The sequence below is a fragment of the Elgaria multicarinata genome, chromosome 12, assembly GCF_023053635.1.
Source record: "Elgaria multicarinata webbii isolate HBS135686 ecotype San Diego chromosome 12, rElgMul1.1.pri, whole genome shotgun sequence".
Taxonomy (NCBI): Eukaryota; Metazoa; Chordata; class Lepidosauria; order Squamata; family Anguidae; genus Elgaria; species Elgaria multicarinata.
Genome location: NC_086182.1, coordinates 27,454,679 through 27,479,110, shown reverse-complemented (window position 1 = coordinate 27,479,110; position 24,432 = coordinate 27,454,679). Strand labels below are relative to the sequence as shown.

Genomic DNA, 24,432 nt, shown 5'->3' with positions numbered 1-24,432 from the left:
AACTGAAGCAGCGATAAAGAATAGTTTAAGCCCGTGTCAAAAGCATCAACCAGGGCAGGAAGAACAGGGGCTAAGAGAGGGACAACCTCAGAGGGAATTTAAGGTGGAAGAGTTGGAAACAAGGAAGCTGCTAATATGCCCAGCTGGTAACCAAGGGCAGCTGCAGAGCAGGCCAGGATAGCTGGCTTATTTTTATTTTTTTAAAAACAGTATAGTTTTGTAAAAGAAGGACAAGAGAGAGAGAGAGAGAGAGAGAGAGAGAGAGAGAGAGAGAGAAGACCACATAAGGTATGTGCTAAGCAGTGCTTGTGGGTGTCCAAAGCTCTCCATTTGGTCACACACTGTAGACCTCTGACCATGATCTTGCTTTCAACGATATTTATGTTTTTCAAACATAGGAAGGGCTTGCAACACTGCGTATAAATGGAGGAGGCAGTAGTTGATGCAAACAGAATGCAGACAAAATAGTGCACAAGGCACACAACTACTATAGTATAAATGTTGAAATCAAAGATGTGGTGAACAGTTATAATGAACCGAAGGTTTTATAATCAGAACAAAAATTTCAACCCTAACCCTAACCCCCAAAGACTTTTATCTATTATAAAAGGATAATAAGACTTCTATCTATTATTATTTCTTTTCAGTGTTTCTGAGGAAGCAACACGTGAAAATAGGAATTATATACTAGGGGTGTGCGCCGCTATGTTATGGATCCTCGGATCTGAAGCAGAGCGGGCCAATCCGGACCACCAAAGTCTGGTTCTGGATTGGATTGGAGGAGGACCAATCCGAATCTTTGGAGCAAGTTAAGTGGGGAAGGGAGCTTACCTGGCTCTCCTGTCTGCCGCGGCGGCGGTCTGTGTGGCGACAGTGGCAGAGCCAGATAAATGGGGGGGGGGAGGGGGCTTACCTGGCTCCACCACTGCCATAGCCCATGTGGCAATGGTGGCGGAGCCAGGTAAGAGGGGAGGGGGAGGGGGGCTTACCTGGGTCCATCGCAGTCTGGGCCTGCGAGGCCTATGACCAGAAACAGGCTGTGGCCTGTTTCCGGCCTTAGGCCTGGGGTCAGTTCAAGCCACCGCCCAGACCGCAATGGATGGTGGAGCCAGGTAAGTGAGGGAGGGGGCTTACCTGGCTCCGTCACCACAGCCGCAGTCCGTGCGGTGACAGCGGTGGAGCCAGGTAAGTGGGGAATGGGGGAGGGGGCTTACCTGCAGGGAGGGGGGCTTACCTGGCTCTGTTCTCTGCCATGGTCCGTGCAGTGGTAGACGGCAGAGCCAGGTAAGGGGGAAGGGGGATTATTCAGCCCCCATTTTGTCCCCCTTTCGCCACTTACCTGCTTCCACCATCCGCCACAGAGGCAAGTAAGTGGGGAAGGGGGGCAAAATGGGGGCCGAATATCAATCCGTACCTCCGGATCTCACTCCAGATCCAGAGCAGATCATGGGAGGTCTGGATCAACCCAAACCAGTTTGGGCCTGATCCGGAAGGTCCAGATTTGAAGGTCCGGATCGGAATCTGAACGGTTCGGGGGCACTGTGCACAGCCCTATTATATACTGGTAACCTGTTAAATAGGTTCATATATACAGAAGAAACTTACACACTGTAAATTCCTACTGTAACCACATTATATTGTATTGTTTATTAGGTTCTGAAATATTGAAGAGACCTATACATGTCTCAGTACTATTGACTATTACTAAAATAGTACAACGTTGCAATTGTTTATAACTTTTATGTTATCCGTTAAAGATTGTTTTTGTTACAATAATGTTGATTTTTTGTTCTTATAATAAAACCTTTGGTTCATTATAACTGTTCACCCCACCTTTGGCTTAAGCATTTATACTATAGGGCTTGCAACAGTGCTATGAGCTTCCCTGCATGAGCCAAAACACTCCTTAATGCTATCCCTTATCAATACCAGGAAAGTTTCTGGGCCAATCTATGCGACGAAGTAGCTGCTGAATCAGGCTGTGCTAAGTCAAGTGGGCACAATGCTGATATTTACTATAGATCAGTGGCCTCTCAAAACACGTGCAGCAATATTGATGTTCTGAATAGCCAGGTTGCAGGGCATCGGGAAATGAAGGGAAGCAGATATGAGGCATGGTGTCCTTGTGCATATATTTCCATGTGTGCGCACACATCCCCTCACACAGAGAAATTACTCCTTGAGGCCCACATCTCCCCCCCAAAAGCCACATCTCACCCCCCCACCCCCACAAATCAAAACAGAGAGAATGTTTTTATGAGGGGCAAGTGCAAGAAAGTTTTGACATTCAATGCTAGTCTCAGATTTGGTGGACCCTTCTGCCGGGGGGTGGGGCTTAACTTGGAAAAAGTGCCAATTAGTTTCTGGGCAAAGTATAAAGTGTTGGTTATTACCTTTAAAGCCCTACACGGTTTGGGTCAAGGCTACCTGAGGGATCGCCTTCTCCCATACAATCCACCCCGCACACTCAGGTCCTCTGGGAAGAATCTACTTCAGCCTGGCAAAGTTAGGCTGACAAATATTACCCAGAGGACCTCCTCTTCTGCTGCGCCCAGACTGTTGAATGGCCTGCCGGAGGAGACTCGTCAACTTAAACATCTCTTAGCATTTAAGAAAGCTATCGAGACTAATCTCATCCAGCAGGCCTATCCAATGGAATTTTAGGATGTTTTTAGGATGTTTTAATAATGTGTACTATGTTTTTATTCAATTTTAAGTATTTATACTTACTGTTGTTCCCCGCCTCGATCCAAACGGAGAGGTGGGTAAATTATTATTATTATTATTATTATTATTATTATTATTATTATTATTATTATTATTATAAATCAGGACCTGCAAACTGAGAATTCTCTGAGGATGCCTCTGATCTTATGAGATACTCTGTGCAAACTAAACACAGTAGGGGAGGTGGGTGCTTCTGCTGAGGCCCTGGAAAATCTCAACCTTGACAACCTTATGAACCAGCCCTGAGAATGTCTGTTTTAAATAGGTGCAGCTATAGCTTATGGGAGTGACAGGTTCGCCATACTAGGTTTTAACATTTAGGTGGAAGGACCACAGTTCAATGACAGGGCACACAGGCTTTGCAAGAAGGAAGTCCCTTTTCAACCTTCGGTATTTCCAGACAGGAAAGGGGAAACACCCCATCCTTAACCCCTGGAGAACCATAACCAGTCATTGTAGATGCCACCCTTTGGAGTCACTCTTGCAGCCTGCTACTGCCACCAATTCGTGACCACCGCCAATTTTGCCAGCAGGAAAGCTGGTGGGCTACACAATTGGCTTTCTCCATGCAGCTGCAGGTGGTATTCTCCCAGACACACTGGCAGTTGCACTTAGAAGGCTAACCACCAACGGCACCATGTAGACCATCTTTTCGGTGAACTTTTCTGGTGTGCTATAATCAGACAGCTCATCTCCTGATGACATGGATCCTGACACTCCACAGACATCAGCACCAAAGAAAAGAAGGTGTTTTGTGCTTTGGACTCCATATACCAGAGAGAGAGAGAGAGAGAGAGAGAGAGAGAGAGAGAGAGAGAGAGAGAGAGAGAGAGAGAGAGAGAGAAACTAGAGGAAGGCATCAGTGAATTGCCAGAGTGGAAGTGGAGCAGGTAGGGTGGAGATAGGCAGAGGTTGGAGGGCACTTGCAGGTAGCAAGCAGGCTGGCTGGTTTGAGGGGAGTGAGCCACGGTGTGGGTGTGGGTGTGTAAGAGACAGTGAAAGGATATGTGTGAGGATTAATAGACAAGGGATGGATGGTTGAGGGGAAGAGGAGGAGGATGTGTTTACAGGGAGATCTGTGAATATGTGTATGTGAGGGGAGGGAGAGAAAATGGATGGATGGGATGAAGGAGGGGAGAGAGAGAAAAGGGGTGTCCTGTCCACTCTCGGCTTGTCCCCACCCACTTTCTACTTTGTTCCAATCCACCACTGGTACAGCGTAGCCCCAAACATGTTCCCAGAAGAGAATGCACCTCTCACCCTCCAGAAAGGTTGCTCACCCCTGACAGAGGCAGAACTAAGCTAGATGGACCAACAGAGGGATTTGATTTTTTGTATCTGTCTAAGGCAGCTTCCTGTATTTCTAAGGAGAAAGTCACACAATTTCAGTGAGGGAAGCAAGATTCTCACAGCATGGCCTGAAAGATCTGCCTTATGCTCAAAATAAAGAGGGGGGGGGAAATACAATGTATTTTAAGAGAAATAGTTGTGGCTACGTTTTTACATATCTCTCTCATAACGATACCCACATATATTGATGCTCACCTAAACTATAATCACAGATGGTCTGAAACCCACTGGGACAGGTAATACCTTGCTCACAAACTCACATAATCTCATACCTTCAGCTTCTGTTCTTCAACAAGTCCAAGAACACAGAGCTGGTCTGCACATGCAGGAGAATGATGGTAGAATGGACTGAACCACTTTCAACTAATGGTGAGGGATTTTAGAAGTGAATATTCCTCCTCAGCCGACTTGCACCAGGTCCTTTCTAGGGAATCACATTGTACTTGTTTTGTTAGGGGAGCATTCAACAGTGGTATATCCCACCTGTCGTCTGATGTAGTATGGTCCACTCTATCTCCTCATTCTGCTGCAGATGTAGACTAGCACCCAATCAGGGCCTGAGAAGGAGAATTAGTGCAGCCTCCATTGGATTCCTTTAGTTTTCCAGAGCAAGCTTCAACCAGATCCCATGAGAAAGAAATAGTCAGGACTTATTACATTATTTTTAAAAAAACCAAAACCAAAACTCAGCTATTCCTTTGCTTTACTGATGCAATATTAGAGCTTTGAATTAGAGCTGGACCAAAAGTTCTCAAAGTTCATTTGTGTATTTGAGAGAAGTAAAGTTTGTATGTGCATATGAAAGCATTATTTCAATCTATGACTTTACATTCTGGACAAAACAGCATCTCATTTTTAACAGCAATGAACATTATTATTTCACAAGTATTAGTTCACACAATGTTATTATTAAACATCCCCCAGATCCTACTTACTTTAGAGCCTGCCTCCTCAATGTCCTGCTACCATCTCAGATATCCACCAAGGTTGCCCTCAGAACCTTGCCATCTGTGTACCAGGTCCAGAAAGGTGTTAAACTTCACAACCATTTGCCCACTCCCCACCTACACCAAAGTTATTGATATCCTTCCCAGTGCAGACTCACGTGAACACCTTTTGGAAGTGTGAAAAGACCTACCTGCTTGGGATGGCCCTTTCAGTTCATGGAAGTTAGAAAATGGTGGGAACTTTCAATGAACTGGATAGAATTCACAACCACATTGTTTTGCTTGTGTTAACTGGCCTGCAAGGAGTCGTTCTCTTGATGTGTGCAGGAGAACTTTCTTGAGAGCAATCACCTGCACGAAAGCCAAACATGATGACTGTGATAATTTGAGCTAGTCTATCCATTACACTTGCCATGGGGTTTAATAGCCCTGTAGAAAAATTCCACACCCCTTCTTTTATTTAATAACTCTCTCAGCAGGACTTGAGGTGGGGGAATCAAGTTGTGAGTTTGCCTGCTATGTCTTCCCATGGGCCATATCTCTGCATTAGTGTGGGTCGGAAACCATTACGTGATCATTCCAATTCATGCATTGATTTATACTAAACAATATATTGGCCAGAGGACTTTCTATGAACTTGCTTGCCACCTTGGTGAGTGTGACATAGTGTCACACTATATAGACAAGCTCACGGTCACATTGTAAATAAATCATTATGTCAACAAAACCTATGTGGTTCATTGCATTTTGTGCTTTTTCATAGGTCCATTCTTATGCATTTGTGAATGGGACAGTTTCCACACATTGGATGGCAGAAATCAGTGGCGGGTGATGGCTCTGGTTTCGATGAGGCTCTGAATCCATTCAGGTTTTCAGTCAGAGCAAACCAGAACTGTAAAGAAGCTCCCAACGTATGGAGCCCAATCCCCGAAATTTGTTCAGAATGTTGGATAGCTCCTTTACAGTTCTGTATGGTTCTAACTGAAACCCAGAATGGATTCACAGCCCCATCAAAGTCAGAGCCATGGGCCTCCACTGGTGGAAACTGAACAGCAGAGCATAGCCAATATTTGGTTGGCTTTTCATTCTCACTGTGCACTGAACATGGACTGGTTTATGACCTTTGTGTCTTCTCTATTGCTATCCATCTTAGCTAGAGGGAATGCCACAGCACCACACTGATCAAAAGTCTACAACCTGCAATCAAGGACAAGATCAGACACGGAGGCTAACCGTGTCTTCCAGTGCTAACATCTAAGCATCTATAAAGTGTGAGAGAAGTGACTGTAAAACAAACAAACAACTCACTTGTAACCTTTATGTCTCTCTTTCCCAGACCTCATTACTTGGAGCTCTGCATCTTGCACTCAGTGGCTTCCCCTCTGAAGGACACACTGCTCCCCTATTAACCACTTCCCTAACTGATGACTTGCAGCCGTTTCTATGGGAGAACTTGCAGTCCAACAAATGTAGACAACCAGTTCTGTATCTTGACATACCAGATGTGTGAAAGCCTCTACACCTGTTTTGCAGTTCCAGGCATGAACCCAAGGCAGAAGGTTAATTCAGGCCCTGATGGGACAACCTATATGGATGGTGTACTGCATTCAGATTGGAGGATCACAACTCTCTAGACCACCAATAAGTGAATGAAGTCATATTTGCCATCACTCAACCATGAATAAGGTTCAAAGCTTACAGAAGTTAATTGAGTAACTCGAGAGGTAGGCAGGATGATACCTCTCACTGGACTGAGATATGCTGGTGAAAAAGAATGTAATCTTTTTGACATGTAGGTCTCTCATATTAAGAGAGACCCTGTAATCCTAAAAGAACTAGCTTACTCCATCAGAATCTGGGCTCCAAGAAAAAGAGAGAAGCATTGGAAGAGTCACTGGCTACTAACTGGGATATGTGTAGCCATTGCCTGAACAGGATTGGGAGGCCCAAATCCAATGCTGAAAGGAGATCCAAAACTCTAGGTCATGAAGTGAGGTCAGTCCAACAACAGAGGGATGAAAAGGCAGCACAACACACCCTTCCAGAGCAAGCACAGAGAAAACAGGAACCAGAACAGAAACAGAACACTTGGGTTCAAGATTCCTAGGAGGAAAGAATGCAGGGAACTATATTAGGCTTGTGAGCTCAATACATGTGTACAGCATGGCAAAGCTAATTGTGTGGAAGTAACAGGATGGTCATTTGATCCAACTATTTTTCCATTCTGTTGTCCACCCATGTTGGTCCCCCACCCAGATTTCTCCTGCATCAGAGTTCAATGTTTTATTAAAGAGTCATGTCAGTGCATTCGCTATATATACATATCCTCCTCCACAGCCAGTTTAAGAATGACGTATCACAACCAGTCTGAAGAGCAACATGGAACATATTCTTTTTTTTAATGTAAAGTCAGAGACAACCTCCAGTTTTGACCTCCAAACAAACCCAGGACAAAGGAGGCCTCCACCTATAGGATTATCCCCAAATCTATAAAGGTGCATTTCTTCAAGTCCATCCATTGAACAGGAAACGATAGAGAACAAAATTGACGTGAGTCGATTTCTCTAGTAGCCACAGAAACAAAGTTTCCCCCCCTTTCTTTTTAAAAGACATACTATTATTTGAAACTTCTTTTATTTTATTATTGTGTCCTTGTTGTGTTCCTATCTGAAGCTGTGTAGGTTAGGGAAAATAAAGCAAGTGTATTGGTTTTAATCATCATTATTTTCCCCCTCCTATAAATCCAAATCTGGAAAGAGACGCTGCAGAATTATTCTTTCTTTCTTTCTTTTTTGTTCTTTTCTTTTTTATATAAATGTCTTCATCATGTAAATAACCCATGGGAGGGCCAAAAAGGAAAAAAAAATAGGCAGGAATTAATTACACAATTACCAATAAAACTCTACCTTCGTGTCTGAGAAGACCAATACACAGCTAACTCCATATACAGCATGCAGTAATGTCGGAACAAGGACCTGGCTGAGAAATAATGTGCTAGAATGCTAACAAAAGTATATATAATAATAAAAGAATAAGCATGTATCCATTATTATTATTATATATAATAATAAAAGAATAAGCATATCCATTGAACCCAACATACAGTGAGCATCAACCTTTGTACTTCCAAACAGTATGAAAACAGCAGAAAACCTTCTTGAGTTGAACACCAGAATAAAGAATGAAAACTCGATAACGCTGGTGGAGGCATTTCTTCTTTATCTTCTCTCTCTTTTCTGCTAGATGTGTCAACGCTAATCCAAACTGATCACGCAAACAACCAGAGACACTGATACTCCACCTCCTGTAAACCTAGTCCAGAATCCTGTTATTCAATTTGTTTTTAATACTTAATAAACGTACTTCACTTTTTTCCCATTTTTCTTTGTGTTTTTTTTGTTTTGTTTTTTTGTATTTTTTATGAACTAACAGTTCTAGGCTCATATCAGAAAATATAATTAATAAAATTAATAATGAATCAAAATCCCTTATTATCCATGATATCCATGTAGTACAATGAATTAATGTCTTAACAATCATGTGTTGTTGTTGGGGGGGGGTTTCTCTCAATTGCTTGCGGTCTCTTTCTCAGAGTGGTTGTTATCTGTAGTTGTGTTGTTGTAGGTTGCAATCAAACAAAGAACATCACAGTCCGCAAAGAGGAGGGGAATTGGAGGGGGGGGAGCCGTGACGTGTCGTATGCAAGGCAGCCAACCTCCTAAGCCTCCTTTATGTGCTTGTTTTCTCTGAATCTGCCCAGCACAACATGAGTCAGCTGCCTTGCTAAGGTGTGGAGAGGAAAATGGGGAAGAATGGTCACTCAGCCAAATGCACTGGTTCGTCCCCAACAGCTGCATACTTGTCCATGGCAGGAAAAAAAAAGGAGGGGAAATAGAAAGAAAGAAAATGAAACATCAGTCGTGTTGAAACATCAGCAGAACAATTTGGACTCTTCATGTTTTTTCAAACTCCCTTTCTTTCTCCCCAAGATTTCCTCATAATATACTCTCTTTACTATTATGATTATTTTTAATTTTTTTAATATTCTTCTTCTTTTCTTCTTCTTCTTCTGATCGCCATGGTTGACAGGGTCAAAACTTGGACAGCAGGTGCAAGAGAAGGAAGGGAAGCAGCCAGACGCAGGCAGCTCTTCTTGACCCACCGCTGTTCCCATCATGCACTGCTCCAGGGCCTAGAGGAAAACAGGAATTACTGTGTCAGCACACAGAATAATAAACAATGGAATTGATCAGTCAATAGGCCTTAGGCAGATACCAATCTGCAAAAGGCATTGTAATTGCCATGGCTGATTCCAGTCTTTACAAGTTTGGAGTCTTAATGCATCCAGCCTGACTCATGTGAGTAATACTCCAGTATAGCTGCTGATTTAAAGCAAAGTTCTGTTTCATTTCTGTATACCACATGTTGCCCATTTTTAGAATTGCCACTGGATACATGAGAAATTCACCGTAAAAGCAGTCTATCAAACTGTTTGTTGTTCTGAAATGTCTGAGTGGTTTGACTTTTAAATGAATAGCTTGAAACACTTCAATGTGTGGGGGCCACATTTTCAAAACTTAAGTTATCACAGGCTGGAAAATGAATAGCCAAACCAAACCAAAGTTAAGCTGTGGATAGAGACACCCAAGATGAACAAGCCTGCTAAACCATCCCAACAATTATCCCTTGTAATCCATGTAAACACATTGGCCAACAAGTCAGTTGGTTCTGTTGGACAGGACTCAAGTGCTCCTCCCTCGAGTAGTTTTACTAAGAGTATGCCAATGTCTCCTACGTACTATGAATTCTTTTGCATCACACCACAATATCTGTTGTAAGAAATGGCACCCTTAGAACAATGAATTCAACAGCCACTTGGTATGTGTTTATAAACATGTGATTCAAATATTTGTATCCATTCAAAGGACTCCCTGCTCCCATAGGATCTTGCCCATCAGCTGAGATCCTCCAGGGAGTCCATGATCTGAATTCCACCACTGTCAGAAATCTACTTTGGTTGGGAACATGGCTTTCTTGGGCAGTGTCCATAACATAGATCTCCGTTCCTCGGGATGCACATCTGACTCCTTCCTCAATAACCTTTCAATGTCTTGTGAAGACCATCTTTTTTCAATGTGCCATTGATATTGATCAGCTGCCCCAATTGAGTATTTGCCTGATGACTCCACTCACTCACTCTTTTCTTTTCTTTTTTTACAATAATCAAAAACATGACGATGTTATTGGTTAATGGTTGTTACTCTTATCTTATTGATTTCAAAGATTTTAATCTTTGTTTAACCTTTTTAATATAAATGCATATGAATTTAGGCATGCTCATCTGAAAGCTCTCATTGGATGCAGCTCTTTGTTTGAACGTAAGGGGAGCCTTACTGGATCAGACCAGCCTATCTAATCCGGAATCCAGTTTCCCATAGTGGACAACCCAAATTCTTCTGAAGCCCACAAATATTGCTCAATGTACAAAGATATTAATACAATGGTTTGCACAGTGTGTCCCACAGTGGCAGGAACATCGTTTCTTGCCCAGCATTTCTGCAAAAAAATCCAGAACCTCTGGATAGCAAAATATGATTATTGTGTTTGTGTCCTTCATCACACATGCAGCTATCATGATCCTTTGTGCAATATAACTTTCCTCTGTTAGAGTCAAATAAATCTCCATTTTATAACATTAAAAACAGAAGCTGCACTGTTAATTAAAAATAATAACTATCTCCACACATTTTCTATCTCTAGTAAATCAATGGATGTTAACATAATACAGCTGGACCAGCAACCCTGGAAACTTGAAACTACCAGAGTCTTGAAAGCAAAGTTGGATCCTTTGAAATTTCAAAACAAGCATTGGAGGGAGCCAAGCACAGAGCTGCATGGAAGAAGATAATGGACCACTTGCTGCCAAAACTGCCATCGATGGCGGCAGAGTCAACAAAGAAGCTAGAGTGACCCATCCTGGCCTTGGCTATGGCTTCTCTCCAACATTAATTCCTTCGAGCTCATTAAGGAGGCATGTGACATTCCAAAGTGGCCAGTAATCCGGCCCAGTGGTATTCCAGAGAAAAGGCTATTAAGCATCAATTATCCGCCGAGAGCATCTGAGAATAACAATACAAATCATCTGAGAATGATTGGCCTGGAATGCCCTGTTACATTTCCCTCCATGTGCCAAGTTTAGGTTGCTAAGGCATGCAGAGAGCTGATATTGGGGGTCAGCATACATTGGTGGAGAGCCCTTTACCATGCTGACTCCTCAAAACTCATGGGAGAGCACCCATCAACAAAGTTGCAAGGTTTATACCGGCTGGGCCTAAGCAGGTGGGGTGGAAAATATGTGTCCTTATGCTTTGTATTTCATTTTGCTTTGTTTTCTAAAAAGAAAGATATTTGAGTTTGCCAGGATATTGCATGTACTTTTAAAAAGTATTGTCCTTCCCCAGGCCAATGTGTAAGTAAAGCTCCACTTTTATTTACACAGAATAGTGAATAGTGTTGCAAGATTCCATTAAATAACCAAATGAATTAATTGATTGCAAATGTTCTAAACAACTTAAAAACGGCCCTAATTCATTTATAATTATTTTAGGAATGGTGTTCCTCTTCTCTTGCTCTTTTTAAATGTTATTTTGCTTCTACCTAAATTAATGACAGCCAAGAACTGGTTTAGAGATGCCCCGTGTTCCACGATTAAGATTTGACTCAGTAAAATGTGGATAATGCATAAAATACATAGATGTATTTGCTTCACTTTCTACTGCAACATGCCATCAGTTTAAGGTATCAGAATATTGGGTGGAACAGATGAAATGTGTTACGTATTATATGGATGAAGCTAGAGCTTTGAATAGACTTGTTGATGATGATTTTGATTTTCGCTTATCGATTAACGATCCCTCCCTTCACAAGTGTATTTGTGTATCTCTACACCTGCCTCTGTCCTTTCTTTTATGTACTTATAAGTATTTTGATTGTTTAAAAATGGCAGTAATTCCTGATTCCTAATAAATCCTGGGAAATGTAGTTGCTGGGGGCAGCACCTCACAAAACTAGAAGTTCTAGGATTATTTGAGAAAAGCATGACAGTTAAAGTGGTAGAAAGCTAGGGATGGGTGAACATCTCTGGGTTCACCTCAAAACCCAGATGGGATTGGTGATCATTCCTTGTGAGCACCTTCAGATCCTTGAGGGATTTTGTGAAGACTCAAAAGTGATGCTTGTAGGTGGGGCTCACGCCTCCTTGCCAACAATAAAACCTCTTAGCTTTGTGAAGAAAAAGGGTGGAGCACAACCAGCATTTGAAGGAGGATGGATTCCAGGCACATATAGGCAGGCTGCTAACATTACAAACAATGCTCTGAGGATGCTTGGAACGAGGGATGTTGGAGGACTCCATTTTGCAGCTGGAGCTCAGCAAGTTTTTGCCAGCTCAGCCCCTTGGATATCAGTTTGCAGATCTCTGAGCTGGCACGACTCAGCACATGCCAAGCTCGTGGTTTGCGTGAATTCACAGTTGGAAACATTTACAGAAAATTGCAGTTTGCGCAAAACCATGGCTGTAAATTGTGCAATTTGCATAAAACTGCAGGTGTAACTTTTACACAAATTGCACTGTTTATGGCCGTGGTTTTGAGCAAATCAAGATTTCTGTAAATATTTCCCAGCCATGAATTTGCACAAATTGTGTCCCTTGGGACGAAAAAAAAAAAAGGGGGGGGAAGGTGACCTCTTGCCAGGTGCCCACAGACCATCTTGCAGCTCACTCTGCATGCACACCAAAGTCAGGAAACTGGCAAGGATCCATCAAGCAAAGCATGAGCAAGATGTAGGGGAGTTTACCCATCCCGATGAAACCTTCACTTTCTGCCGGGATCAAGCTTGTCAGCACAAAGAAGACTCCAATTTATTTTACTGGGAATTTTGGACAATTACAGAACCACACCAGAGCCTCAGAGAGGAATTTATGTGTTTAAATGTGATTTGGAGGCAGATTTTTATTTTTATTTTTTTAAAAAATGCAGATTTATGTGGAAATAGGACTGAATAGCCTTATAGTAGGACATATGCAAACATGACATGAACTGATTTGCCTGTCCCTGCAATGTGTTGTTTATTTGTGCACACAGTTTCTACAGGTTTTGCTCACAGATTTCAGAGAGAGAGAGAGAGAAAGAGAAATGAGACAGGTGGAGAGTCATCAGCAAAACAAACTGTGTGTTGTAGTGGTTAACGTGTTAGACTGGGGCTCAGGAGATCTGCGTTCAGCCACCCACTTGACCATGAAGCTCTCTGGCTGACTTTGGGCCAGTCACTGACTCTCTGCCTAACCTACCTCACAGGCTGGTTGTGAGATAAAATGGAGAGGAGGGGGATTATGTACACTGCCTTGGGTTCCTTGGTGGAGGAAATGATGAGACATAAATGCAATAAATAAATAAATATTCCTAATTTTGTAGGCACAGGAGAAAAGGTCCGATATAAACATGGTGTATCTGTGTGTACCAGTTTACGCAAAGCTTAGACTGAACCAATGAACTGAGAAAAGTTCAGCCCACATTTGGGGAAGGGGAATATTATTATTATTTATTTATATAGCACCATCAATGTACATGGTACATTGGTACATGGTACCAATGTACATTGGTACATGGTACATGGTACAATGTACATGGTACAATAGCAGGGTGTTTTGCCTTTGGGATGCCATGATTATTTATTTATTTGATTACATATTGCAGGGAGGGTGAAACTCACTAGAACTCATTCAGCAGAATTCTTTCAGAACTTCAAGTGGCTACTGGATCACATCTTTCCTCCTGCAAAGAAGCCCCATTCCAAGGGGTATCAGGGGATGGAGGAGCAAAAGTTTGATGCCAATTGATTAGTGTCATGAAGAAGCTCCATAGAGTCTTTCCAAGCCCAAATTATGCACCCCACCCAGAAAATTGTTCTAATCCCTCCCAATTTTAGGTCTATGAGTGGGCTTGTGAGGGAGGCCAGACCAAGCACACATGCGTAAACATTACTTGATTCCTCTGAAGTTTGTTTATGTACGCATTATGCCTGGCAGCTGATTCTGTAAAGGAATTCCGTTCAAAAACATTGCATGGAGCGATGTGAGGTGATAAGAGTGTTCATAACTGTGGTGTAGTCACTGTCCAGGGCGATTCTCACATGCAACAAACCATAACTTGTAGCCACGGAATGATGAAAATAGATGTGCGAATTAGGCCTGAGATGCTAAATAAAGTAGACTGGAAAGCCATCCTGATGTATCTCATGTCACAAATAAGAAATATAAAGAACGATAAATGGCAAAGGGGGGGAGAGAGAAGTGGGAAAGCAAAGGAAGGGGGCACACAGCAAATGGAAGCAAAAGCTGTGTAAAGGAGATCTCTACGGTATGTTAGGTGGCAAGGAATGAAGGCTAGCCACAACATTCTGTGGAAAAGATGTCTGGGTACAGGCGAAGAGTTGCTATCAAGCCAGATTCGTTGAAAGCTGGGGGCAAAAGGTCTTCAGGAATTCAGCAAAGAAGAGGCAGAGAGGGTTCAGCAAGAAAGCTCACAAGAGGTCATTGTTATCATTGATGGACATACCCCTTGGCATTAGCTTAGCTGCGGGAGAAGGGAGCAGAAACGGCGAAAGACGCAGAGGGATGATTGGGGTTCAAGAGCAGAATTTGAGGAAGCTTCAGCAGGTTTTTACTAACCTTTCCAGGGGGTCTGGACTGCGGTTGTCTCTTCTACAAAATTAAAGAACAAGTTATCAATAAGGCAAAAGGGAAGCTCTCTTTGTGTGTTTTGACCTGCGCTGAGATATTGCAACCAGTTCTTCTGCCAATTGCTTTGCAGCAATGTGTTGCACAAACTTCTGCTTCTTTCCCCCTCAGTTGCTCTTGTGGTGCTCCAGTCATGGACTTTTTAAAATGGGTTGAACTGGTGAATCAGGTGTTTACAACTTTGAGGTGACCAAAATGTTGTTAATAACCTACAGTCATAATCATCTATCTAAAAAGATTTTAGATGGAAACTCACGTTCCACCCCTTCCAGACGGAGGGGTCCTAGCTCTGACAGTCCAAAACATTCTAAAGGTATTCCATCTTTTCTTCCTCAAGTCCCCCACACACAACGTGGTAAGAAAAAAGATGGAAGTAACAGAAGGGAAACGAAGAAGGCCTACAAATAGAAGTTAATGTCTTCTGGCCAATGCCATCTGGCAGCCCCTACATTCTATGAATTAAGCAGTGCAATTGCACAACAATAGCCTCATCTGGAATCACCTTTCATCTGAACTTAGTGATAGTTTATAAAAGATAAATACTTCACATATAACACACCTGGGAACAGAGATCAATTTCTGCTCCTAGGAATGTGTGCCTGGAATGATATACCCAATTAGAAACATGTTGTGGACAAACCTGGACTATATTGATTTCAACAGGAACTGAGTTTCCCTTGATTTCAATGGGAACATTCAACTAACTCAGTCTGGATCCAACCCATTGTATTTTGCATACATATGGCTGGACATCAGGAAAAACCTCCTGACTGTTAGAGCAGTGTGCCAATGGAACTGTGGCGTTACACCCCACAAGTCAGTTCCCAAATGCATGTCTACAGTTTGTAAGTCTGTGGTGAGTTTAGGATGTTGGCCTGAGTGAGTGGAGTTAGAATGTCTTGGGAGGGGGAGGAGTGATATATAAGGGAAGGACGGAGGGGATTGTGAGAGACTTTTAGGTACTCTTGGAGTCTGTAGTGCTCTCTGTGTTTAGAGTACTTAAGTCCTGGGAAATTTGAGGTTCAGGGTAGAGAGTGGTGTCTTTGGAGTGTGGTGTGCACATAGTTGATGTATATTAATCAATACAGATAATAAAGAAAGCTCAAAAGTGATTGTGTGAGAGAAAGGAAAGCGCATATGTGAATGAGTGGAAGGATTGGATGAAAGGTTTCAAAAAAGGTTTTTAAATTTTTTATTTGAAACAAAGCTTGTGAACTTTTAAAAATAAATTTTAATTATTTTGTTTTTAACTACCACAAAAATCCCACGTGTCTGTTTGGCATTTATCATCTGAAGTTAACACATTTAGCACCCACTCTGACAATAATTCACCTCAGCACATATAATCACAGTGTTTTATTTTATATATTGAAATCCTTCTCCATTTTAAACCCCTTTCTCCACATAATTTGGAGGAAGGTGGTTTTTATCCCTTGCCTCAGGCGTATCAAGCGATGGTTTTTGGCTCGAGCAGGGAGTAGCCGTGGCCAGGCTTGGGGATCAGAGTCTGTGTCGTGGCAGGAACCAATGACCTAGGGAGGTCGGGGGCTCTTCTCTCTCACTAGAGGCATTCAAGATGCAGTTGGACAGCCATTTGTCAGGGCTGCTTAAAGGTGGATTGACTTCATTTAAAGAGGAATATAAACCACTGAATGAAAGAATGTAAATCTACCTGGTGTGGGGAGAGAATGAGGTTGAGCTCCACCTAACAGTAATTTGCCATTATTGCTGCAGACTTAATCAACCCTATACAAATGACGGGGGCAATATGTTTCAAAAGGAGGCACACAGATCCAATAGAGGCTCATGTCTCTGATTTCAGTCGGTTTGTACATCCATTTTAGGTTTTAGCCAGAAGCAGCCATATCTCTAAAAACAGCTATCCAAGGTGCTGAACCTATTTTGGCAATGGGGTTCAGCACTTGGATAGCTACTTTAGTGTTCTGGCTGTTTCTGGTTGAAATTACCCTCCACTGCTTAGACCATATCAATTAGGTTTTAGGTGTATTCTCAAGACATTTTATATTTACTAGGAAGCAGGATATTTTGATAGTGGAAATGAGCTGAGCTGGTGCCTATTTTCTGGTCTTTTCTGTTTTAAGTGAAGACCTCAAAACACGAAAGAAAGAAAGAAAAGCCTCTGCCTTTTAAAATTTTAATCAAATAATCAGTTGAATTCATTTTTTTTTCTGTTGTTGGAATTTTTGGTTTTGTTACTTTATTCCTTGCTTCATGTGTTTGTTATTTAAAGTTGTATTTCATGTTTTACCCAGATCACTTTATTGGGCAGCATATAGTTATTAATTAATTAATAAAATATTTATTAATAAATAAAATAACATTTTAATACGTAAGACTGTGAAATGGTACTGAAAATAGTTCATAGTCTCCTGTGATGTCTTTATAACAAGAAAGGAAGGAAGGAGTGGTGTTTTACCAAAATTACACCACCTCTTTGTGAATGAAGCAGGAATGCACTATTATGTGTGTGTGCTTTTGTGCTATTATTTCACACAGTGCCGTCAAGGCATTCACCACTTTACGAAATTGCTTAAGTAAGCAGCAACTCTGGCCCCAATTGCAATCTCTATTAGCCAATGTAACTTCTTAATAAATGAGCCAAACATCCCCTGCACTAATATTAATATAGCATCAGCAATGACTGTGTGAAGTAAAACAACAACAAATTGTTTCATTTTATTTAGCTTGTCTTTGATTGCAAGTACAAATGATCTGGTCAAAAGGAAAAATACAGGAGAGACAATCCTAAAGAGCAGATCCAAAAAAGTGTGTGTGTGTGTGTGTGTGTGTGTGTGTGTGTGTGTGAGAGAGAGAGAGAGAGAGAGAGAGAGAGATGTGTACATTAATCTTTCAAATTCAAAGCCCCATCACCATCACTTAAACTTACTCATATGACACCCTTTAATCCTTGGTGGGGGAGAAGGGACGTTTGCCTTTGATAACTACTTACTTTCCTAATTGTCCTTCTGTGATGCTAAGAGTTTACCGCACTTCTGCATTTGCTAATAAATTGGTTTGATGATCATTATGAGGCTTGCAGACAGTAATCAGGCAACCCTTTTTCTTGATGCCTTCATTAAGCTGGCTTAGTGCCAGGAAGATGAAAGATGGGAGATCTCCATAGGGAATAAGCAAGGAAGTGAGACAGCCGGCGAAGCTGCTCTAGATGTTCAGAAGGAGGAGAGGGAGAAGCCCAGAGTCACATTTCTCCTGGAGCTATTCATCTCTGGCATGCACATATATGTGAGCAAATGCCTCCATTCCTAGCTGCTCAGCCTTCACTGCAAACTTATTGCTTATTTTTCATATAGTACTATGGCCTGTTTTTCTTCCATGGGCATAAATGGAGTTCCAAGGTAGCTCCCTGTCTTTGTTTCAGCGATGGTGCTACATCCCATGCCTTTATCATTGCTTCATGATATTTGTTTTACTTTTTTGAACTTGAAGGACATGGTTTTCAAACTGGGCCCTAGGGCAGCGGTGGGCAGAAAGTAGATCTCCAGATGTTCTAGACTTCAACTTCCAGAATTCCTGACCAATGGACTTGCTGGTATTGGAGTTGAACTCCAAGGGGCAGAGCCAGATAACACACCACACCTGGGGTTCTTTGGAAACTCTTGGGGTTTCAATGAACAAAGTAGTAATGGTGAACTAGCTTTATTGAAAGACAGTTATTTGCATGTATATGGAGCCCTTGCTATATGAGGACCTTGTAAGGTAGGTGAGACTTATTGTCCCTATATTACAGTGTTGCTAAACAATTGTGGCATACCAAGGGCCGTATAGTGCGTTGATGGCAGAAGTCAGAGTTGACCCAAGGACTTCGTGATTGATAATCCAGTCTCCTAACCACAATGCTACACCTGGTCTCAGAAGCTCTAGTGCAATGGTCTGTCCCAGAAGTGGCAGTCTCATGCTGCTAAATCATATGTCTAGTAAATGAATACATAAGCTGTCTTGGCTCTTTCCCATTGCTCATTCCAATTTCAATGGCATCAAGTAGCTAGATACACTTAAAGGTAGCAGATAGTATGCACTAAACGAAGAGTGGGCAAAAAGTAGATCAGGATCTACTGGTAGATCTTTGGGTGATCTGCAATAGATCTGTAGGCATTTATGAATCCCAGCTGTTCAATAACATCCAACAATAGAAGCTCCCCCACTCAGCTTAAATGAAGAAAGTTGGGGTGGGGTGGGGACCATGAATGGATATTTGTGCCAAAGGACAGACATCCCAGTTCTGATACTGAGAACACGCTCTTGATCTGAACCAGGTGCTGGAAAATACACTTATTTGTTTTATACAGCTGTGATCCATGTGTGCACTCCACTCATTGATTGTATACTAAGCAGAAAAATATGCAACATGTTACATGCCAGCAGCAACAGTTACTTAAATTGCAGTAGGCATTTTTGCAGACTCTTCTTAAGTGGCAGTGGTGAGATCTAATTCTGTCAATGAGTGGGCGATTGAAGGGAAGGCACCTCACACTCCACAAAATACTCACAGGATGGATTAAGCAAAATCTGTACATCCCTCATGCACAGTTTGCATTGTTTTTCTTCCCCTTATAGCTTACCCTTGAGAACATATACATGTTGATTAACTCATCAAGCAAAGAGGAATCTTTCATAGATCACCTTAAAAAAATCCTTTTTGTGCCATGTTATAATCATTGCAAATATATGTGCTGGTATGCATCACTAAACTGTTAACTGTATTCCCCCCCCCAAAAAAAAGGGGGGGGGAAGAAAAAAAAACCCAAAAGCTGTGACAAGCTACACATTGGTAGCAGCATGATCTGAAACATTCATAAAAAGAGAATTTCATAAGTATCTCTAATCTTGCACCTCCCTGTACGTTTGTGACCCCATCATTGGGAAGGACTTTATTAACATATGATAATGACACTAAAAGCATCTCCCTACCTTTGCAGTGCTGTTCTTTTGTTACAAGAGTAGGGAGACAATTTTGGATGGATTTGAGTGTGGAGTGGGGGGGGGAAATTGGTAACAATTTCAGGGGTGGAGGTGTGTGTTGCAAATTCGCAATAGATTAGGTATCTTTCTACACCTGTCCTTGTTCTTATTGTTGTTTGTTTGTTTTTTTCATCTTATGCTTCCTTTCCTATTTTTGGGGCCACAGTGTCAAGTTGCAGTGAGGCTTCTAGCATGTTCCAAGGGTCATTTCCACCCATAATACTTTGGGAAAGGATGTCACAAGCTAGCATCCTTCCAGAGATATTCCTTGGTGGTGGTGGTGGGGAAGACACATTGTGAAATGAATGGCCCCAGAGTGTGCTCGATGTGCTCTCTTTGCTTGTTACTACAGTAAAAAAAACCTTTAAGAAAAGAAAGCAAAAGAGAAGTAAAGACATCTCTGCTATCAGAAATGCAAGGGCATGTCTACACCATCCGTATATCCCGGAATCATCCTGGGATCATTCCTGTGCATCCAAATGCCACACAGGGGATCCCGGGAGCAGGCAGGGATGATTCCTCCATTTTCCTGGGATAACCCTTAGGTGTAGAAAGGGCCTAAGTCTCCCCCTCCCTCCTGGAAAAAAGGAAGCAAGAGAGAGATTTTCACCACTGCACTCAAAATGGGGACAGTTTTCTCTCCCACCCTTTTTCTCCCCCACCCCCCAAACCCCAGCCTTCATGAAATAGACATAAAACATACTGGTCAGGTTATTTTTGATTCAGTGCTATTGAGAGCCCCTGCTCTGGTCTATTACGCTAGAGAGCTTTACAGCAGCACAGAGCTGGAGAGAAAGGTGGGCAGGTAGGCCTAATCATATGCCATTGCCAAGCTCTTCATGCTCTTACCCAGACATGCCACAATATCCTTTTGCTTGTGGCTCCATGCCACAAGTTAGCTAGCCATGGCATATAGCACAAATGGTGTTATATACATCCCTTTATCCTTCTGTCCTGTAATTCTGGGTCAATTTTCAATTAGTTATTCAACCAGGGTGGGCAATTTGTGGCCCAGCAGATGTTTTCACCCACAACTCCCATCAGCCTTAGCCAGCATGGCCAGTGGTGAGGGCTGGAGGGGGTTGTAGGGTGAAACATCTGGTCTACCATTTCCGACCATTTCCACTTTGGCCCGTCCAGCGCATCCTTTGGTTCCAAGCCGGCTCCTCTTTCGATACTTCCGTGAATTGCCTCCCTCCCCATTTCCTGAGCACCCTCCTGCCCTTTAAAACTAATTTAGTAGAAAATCACTACAGCTGGTATATAAGCTAGCGGTACTTACATGGCAGAATGTAGGGAGGCATGAGGAAGAGACACACAGGGAAGCCATGCGTGAGGAAAAACAGAAACAAAACAAAAAAAGAAAAAGAAAGAAAGAAAGATCAGATGAGTTAATAAATCAGCTCTGCTTTCTGGAATGAGGCAGCTGCATATCACTGTTAATTCTGCAAGGGGAACAGGAATGCAGATTGATAGCTAGATAGACAAACCACATTCATTTTCCAGGGTCAGTGATGAAATCTGATGGAAGTCCGTGGAACAAGGATGCATTAGGTCCGTTCCTAGAATCATGGATCTTCAATGAAAATGGGAGGTCGGTTGGAGAAGTGGCCGAGATTGCTAGAACTCTTCCTCACCTGCATCCTGTTAGCTTGTTGCTGTTTTATCAAACTGTTTAAACACCTGGATTTGGGGCATGCTTCCTCCCAACAACCATTCATCTCCATCTGCCAAGGGGTGCAACATGGGGCCACTTGCTTCCAGTTCCAGATCTCCATCTATTAAAATTCATCCCCTGCTCGCCAAGACACCAATGATGCCATCCCTGTTTTGCATACTCTGTAATTATTCCAAAGGTGCCACTGATGAGGCAGTGGCTGAAGCTTTCAGCTGCTCAGTTGGCACAGGAGTGACAAAAAGGACATTCACACCATATTTGAAACAGTACATAGAAATCAATTCCATGTAGGAGAGAAGCAGCCCGCTTATGCTTCTGAATCATTCGGTGTGGCGTTTGAGTGCACTGATCAATACTGGCCTATGCAGGCTCTTTTGAGGGGAGCTAAAGGATCACCTCCCAATATGAGGTCAGATGTCTCCCCATCATCACTCCTCTTCCCTCTCCGCCGACGTCCACCCTGACCATGGAATGAGAGTCAGGGTGGAAGAGGGAAAGGAACGGCACTGGAGATCTCAAACCATTCCAACATTCCAAAGAGCCAGAGTGGTGTAGTGGCTAGAGTGTTGGACTGGGAGTCAGGAGATCTGGGTTCTAGTCCCCACTACGGCCATGGCCAGACCAGGCCTTTATCCCGGGATTGTCCCGGGATCATCCCTGTGAATCCAAATGACACACAGGGGATCCTGGGAGCAGGCAGGGACGACACCTCCATTTGCCTGGGATAATCCTTAGGTTCAGCTAAGGCCTCTGACATGGAAGCTCACTGGGTAACTTTGGGCCACTCACTGACTCTCAGCCCAACCTACCTTACAGGGTTGTTGTTGTGAGGGGGGAGATTGAGAGGAAGAGGATTATGTGTGCCACCTTGAGTTCCTTGGAGGAAAAAAGGTGGGATATAAATCCAATAAATAAACATTCTTATTTCTATAGGCAGATCTACTCTGCAAACTTATATTGGTTTTATATACATTCTCATGTCACAGCTCCCCTGAAGATACCTGGAAATTGTAGTTTGGTGAGGGTGCTAAAAATTGCACCTGCTACAGATTCCTAGTAACACTCACATAAGTAGACTCACTCACATAACATTACCTAGTGTAACACTAATAACACAGATTTCCATGTGGAATCGTCTCTGGGTATAATCAACAGTCAAGCAAAAATAGCCTCTTGAAATTCCCCATCCTATTTGCTCACAGGTGGCAGTGGTGTGCGTGTGTGTGTAGGGGGATTTTGCCATATGTTCTCTAAGAGGGAGGTGCAATTTTTCAACAGGTGGGAGAGGAAGTTTTATTCTCTACCCTATTTGCAGGCAGCAAAAATGGGGATTCTAGTTCTCCAAATAATCTCCAGGAGGAACTGACAGTCCCCAATAGTTCAGGTGGAACTAGAATAAATAAATAAATATTTTTCTCATAATTTATCAGAAAATTATTTCCTTAGACATTTTGTCAGAGCATCAAAGGAGACTTACAGTCAGAAAGCATTTACATTCTAGATTTAAATTGGTTTTAAGGGATCTTCGGAACTTTAATTTTTTGAGAGATTTCTCACTATCCTCTTCAAACTATAAATCCCAGGATTATTAGAGGTGGGGAGCTTTGATGGTGGAAAGCCAATATAAGTGCTTCATATAGATATGCTCTTATTTACTTGTGAAAGGATTCTCCATTCAATATCTAGGAAGAGGAGATCTGGAACTGAAGATTATGGCTCTGAATTTCTAGGCTCATGGTTCTGACATGACATGATGGAGATGAGAAGACCAATCAGAACCTGTACTCTCTTTGGTCACCCCGCAGGAAGTGGTAAGGTCCTCCATGCAAACCGGACAGGGAAACAGGCAATGTGTAACAAAGGGTACTGGTGGAAGGGGGGGGAGTTGCAATTACAGGAGGCAGAGCAGATGTGACATACAGCAAGAACAATACTGACCTTGGAACAAGGTTGAGCTTGTGGGCTCACTTATTTCTAAACCAGGTGAGGGAACAATGGAAGAGAAAAATGAAGATAAAAATAAAAATAAATATATTGTTGCATAATTACCCCTCCATGAACACAATGCCGTGTAAATAAGAAATGGGATGAAGAAGGTGGGCAGATGTGGTGAGGCTCATGGGGGTGACACTGAGGTGAATGGGCAAGCCAGAAAACAGCATACCGTTTCTGAAAGTTCATGAAGTGAAGCGTGAACAGAAGATGAGAAGGATGACTCCATGGAGCTTAATTAACTGTCAAAGCCAGCCTTGCAAAAGAGCCCTTCTTATTGCAGGACTGTAGCTAGACATGAAAGGCCACCGCCTGTTCCCTAGCCAACACATCAAGGCCTTGATTTCTTGATATTATCGTCTCATATAGTAGGCTATTGTGAAGACTACTGCAGAGATAGCCTTATGGGTATGGCCTATCCCACGAGATAACTGACTGTCTTCAATGGAAACATAACCATGGGCTGTATTAGATCTTTGTTATTATTGTTCCTTTGTTTTGTTTTGTTTTTAAAAGCGGATAGGGGAGGAAACGCTTAACCCTTTCCTCTTTAACCACCTAACCTCAGCTGCTTCCCTCCAGCCATCCCGATCCCCGTATTTCCAGGGGAAGGAGTTCCAAGAGAAATGCTAGTTAAGGGTCACTTCCCACCAGTTACTTCCTTTCTTGCAAATCACATCCTTCTCTCACCCTTTTGCAGCAGTAACTTGGCCACCACAGGAGGGGTGTCTTCTACTATAGAGGCAGAAGGCATATACAAATATTTTAATAAAGAGGAATAATACACATCTAGTATTCTCAGTGTTGAGTATACTGCTGAAAGTGGAGTTCAGCAACCCCACACCCAAATATTAACATCCCCTTTTCATTATTTCCAAAGCCACACCACACATCTTACTCTTTGTCCTTTATAATTATCCACGTAAAGTTTCCAAATA

The 24,432-nt window shown here is 42.5% G+C and overlaps 1 protein-coding gene across 6 annotated transcripts in view; it reads right to left on the bottom strand.

The window, feature by feature from the left end:
- Window positions 1-4,770: 4,770 nt before the first annotated feature.
- NTM (neurotrimin) overlaps window positions 4,771-24,432 on the bottom strand; it is an 885,373-nt gene continuing 865,711 nt past the window's right edge. For 2 of the 6 annotated variants that reach the window (XM_063139536.1, XM_063139541.1), the window contains exons 8-10: window positions 23,441-23,476; window positions 14,755-14,787; window positions 4,771-9,216 (exon numbers count right to left, since the gene is read on the bottom strand). In XM_063139536.1, coding sequence (XP_062995606.1) covers window positions 9,116-9,216; window positions 14,755-14,787; window positions 23,441-23,476 — 170 coding nt within the window. In that variant the 3' untranslated portion in view covers window positions 4,771-9,115. The remainder of the gene's footprint in view (window positions 9,217-14,754; window positions 14,788-23,440; window positions 23,477-24,432) is intronic. The other 4 variants (XM_063139537.1, XM_063139539.1, XM_063139538.1 and 1 more) reach the window with 4 other exon arrangements.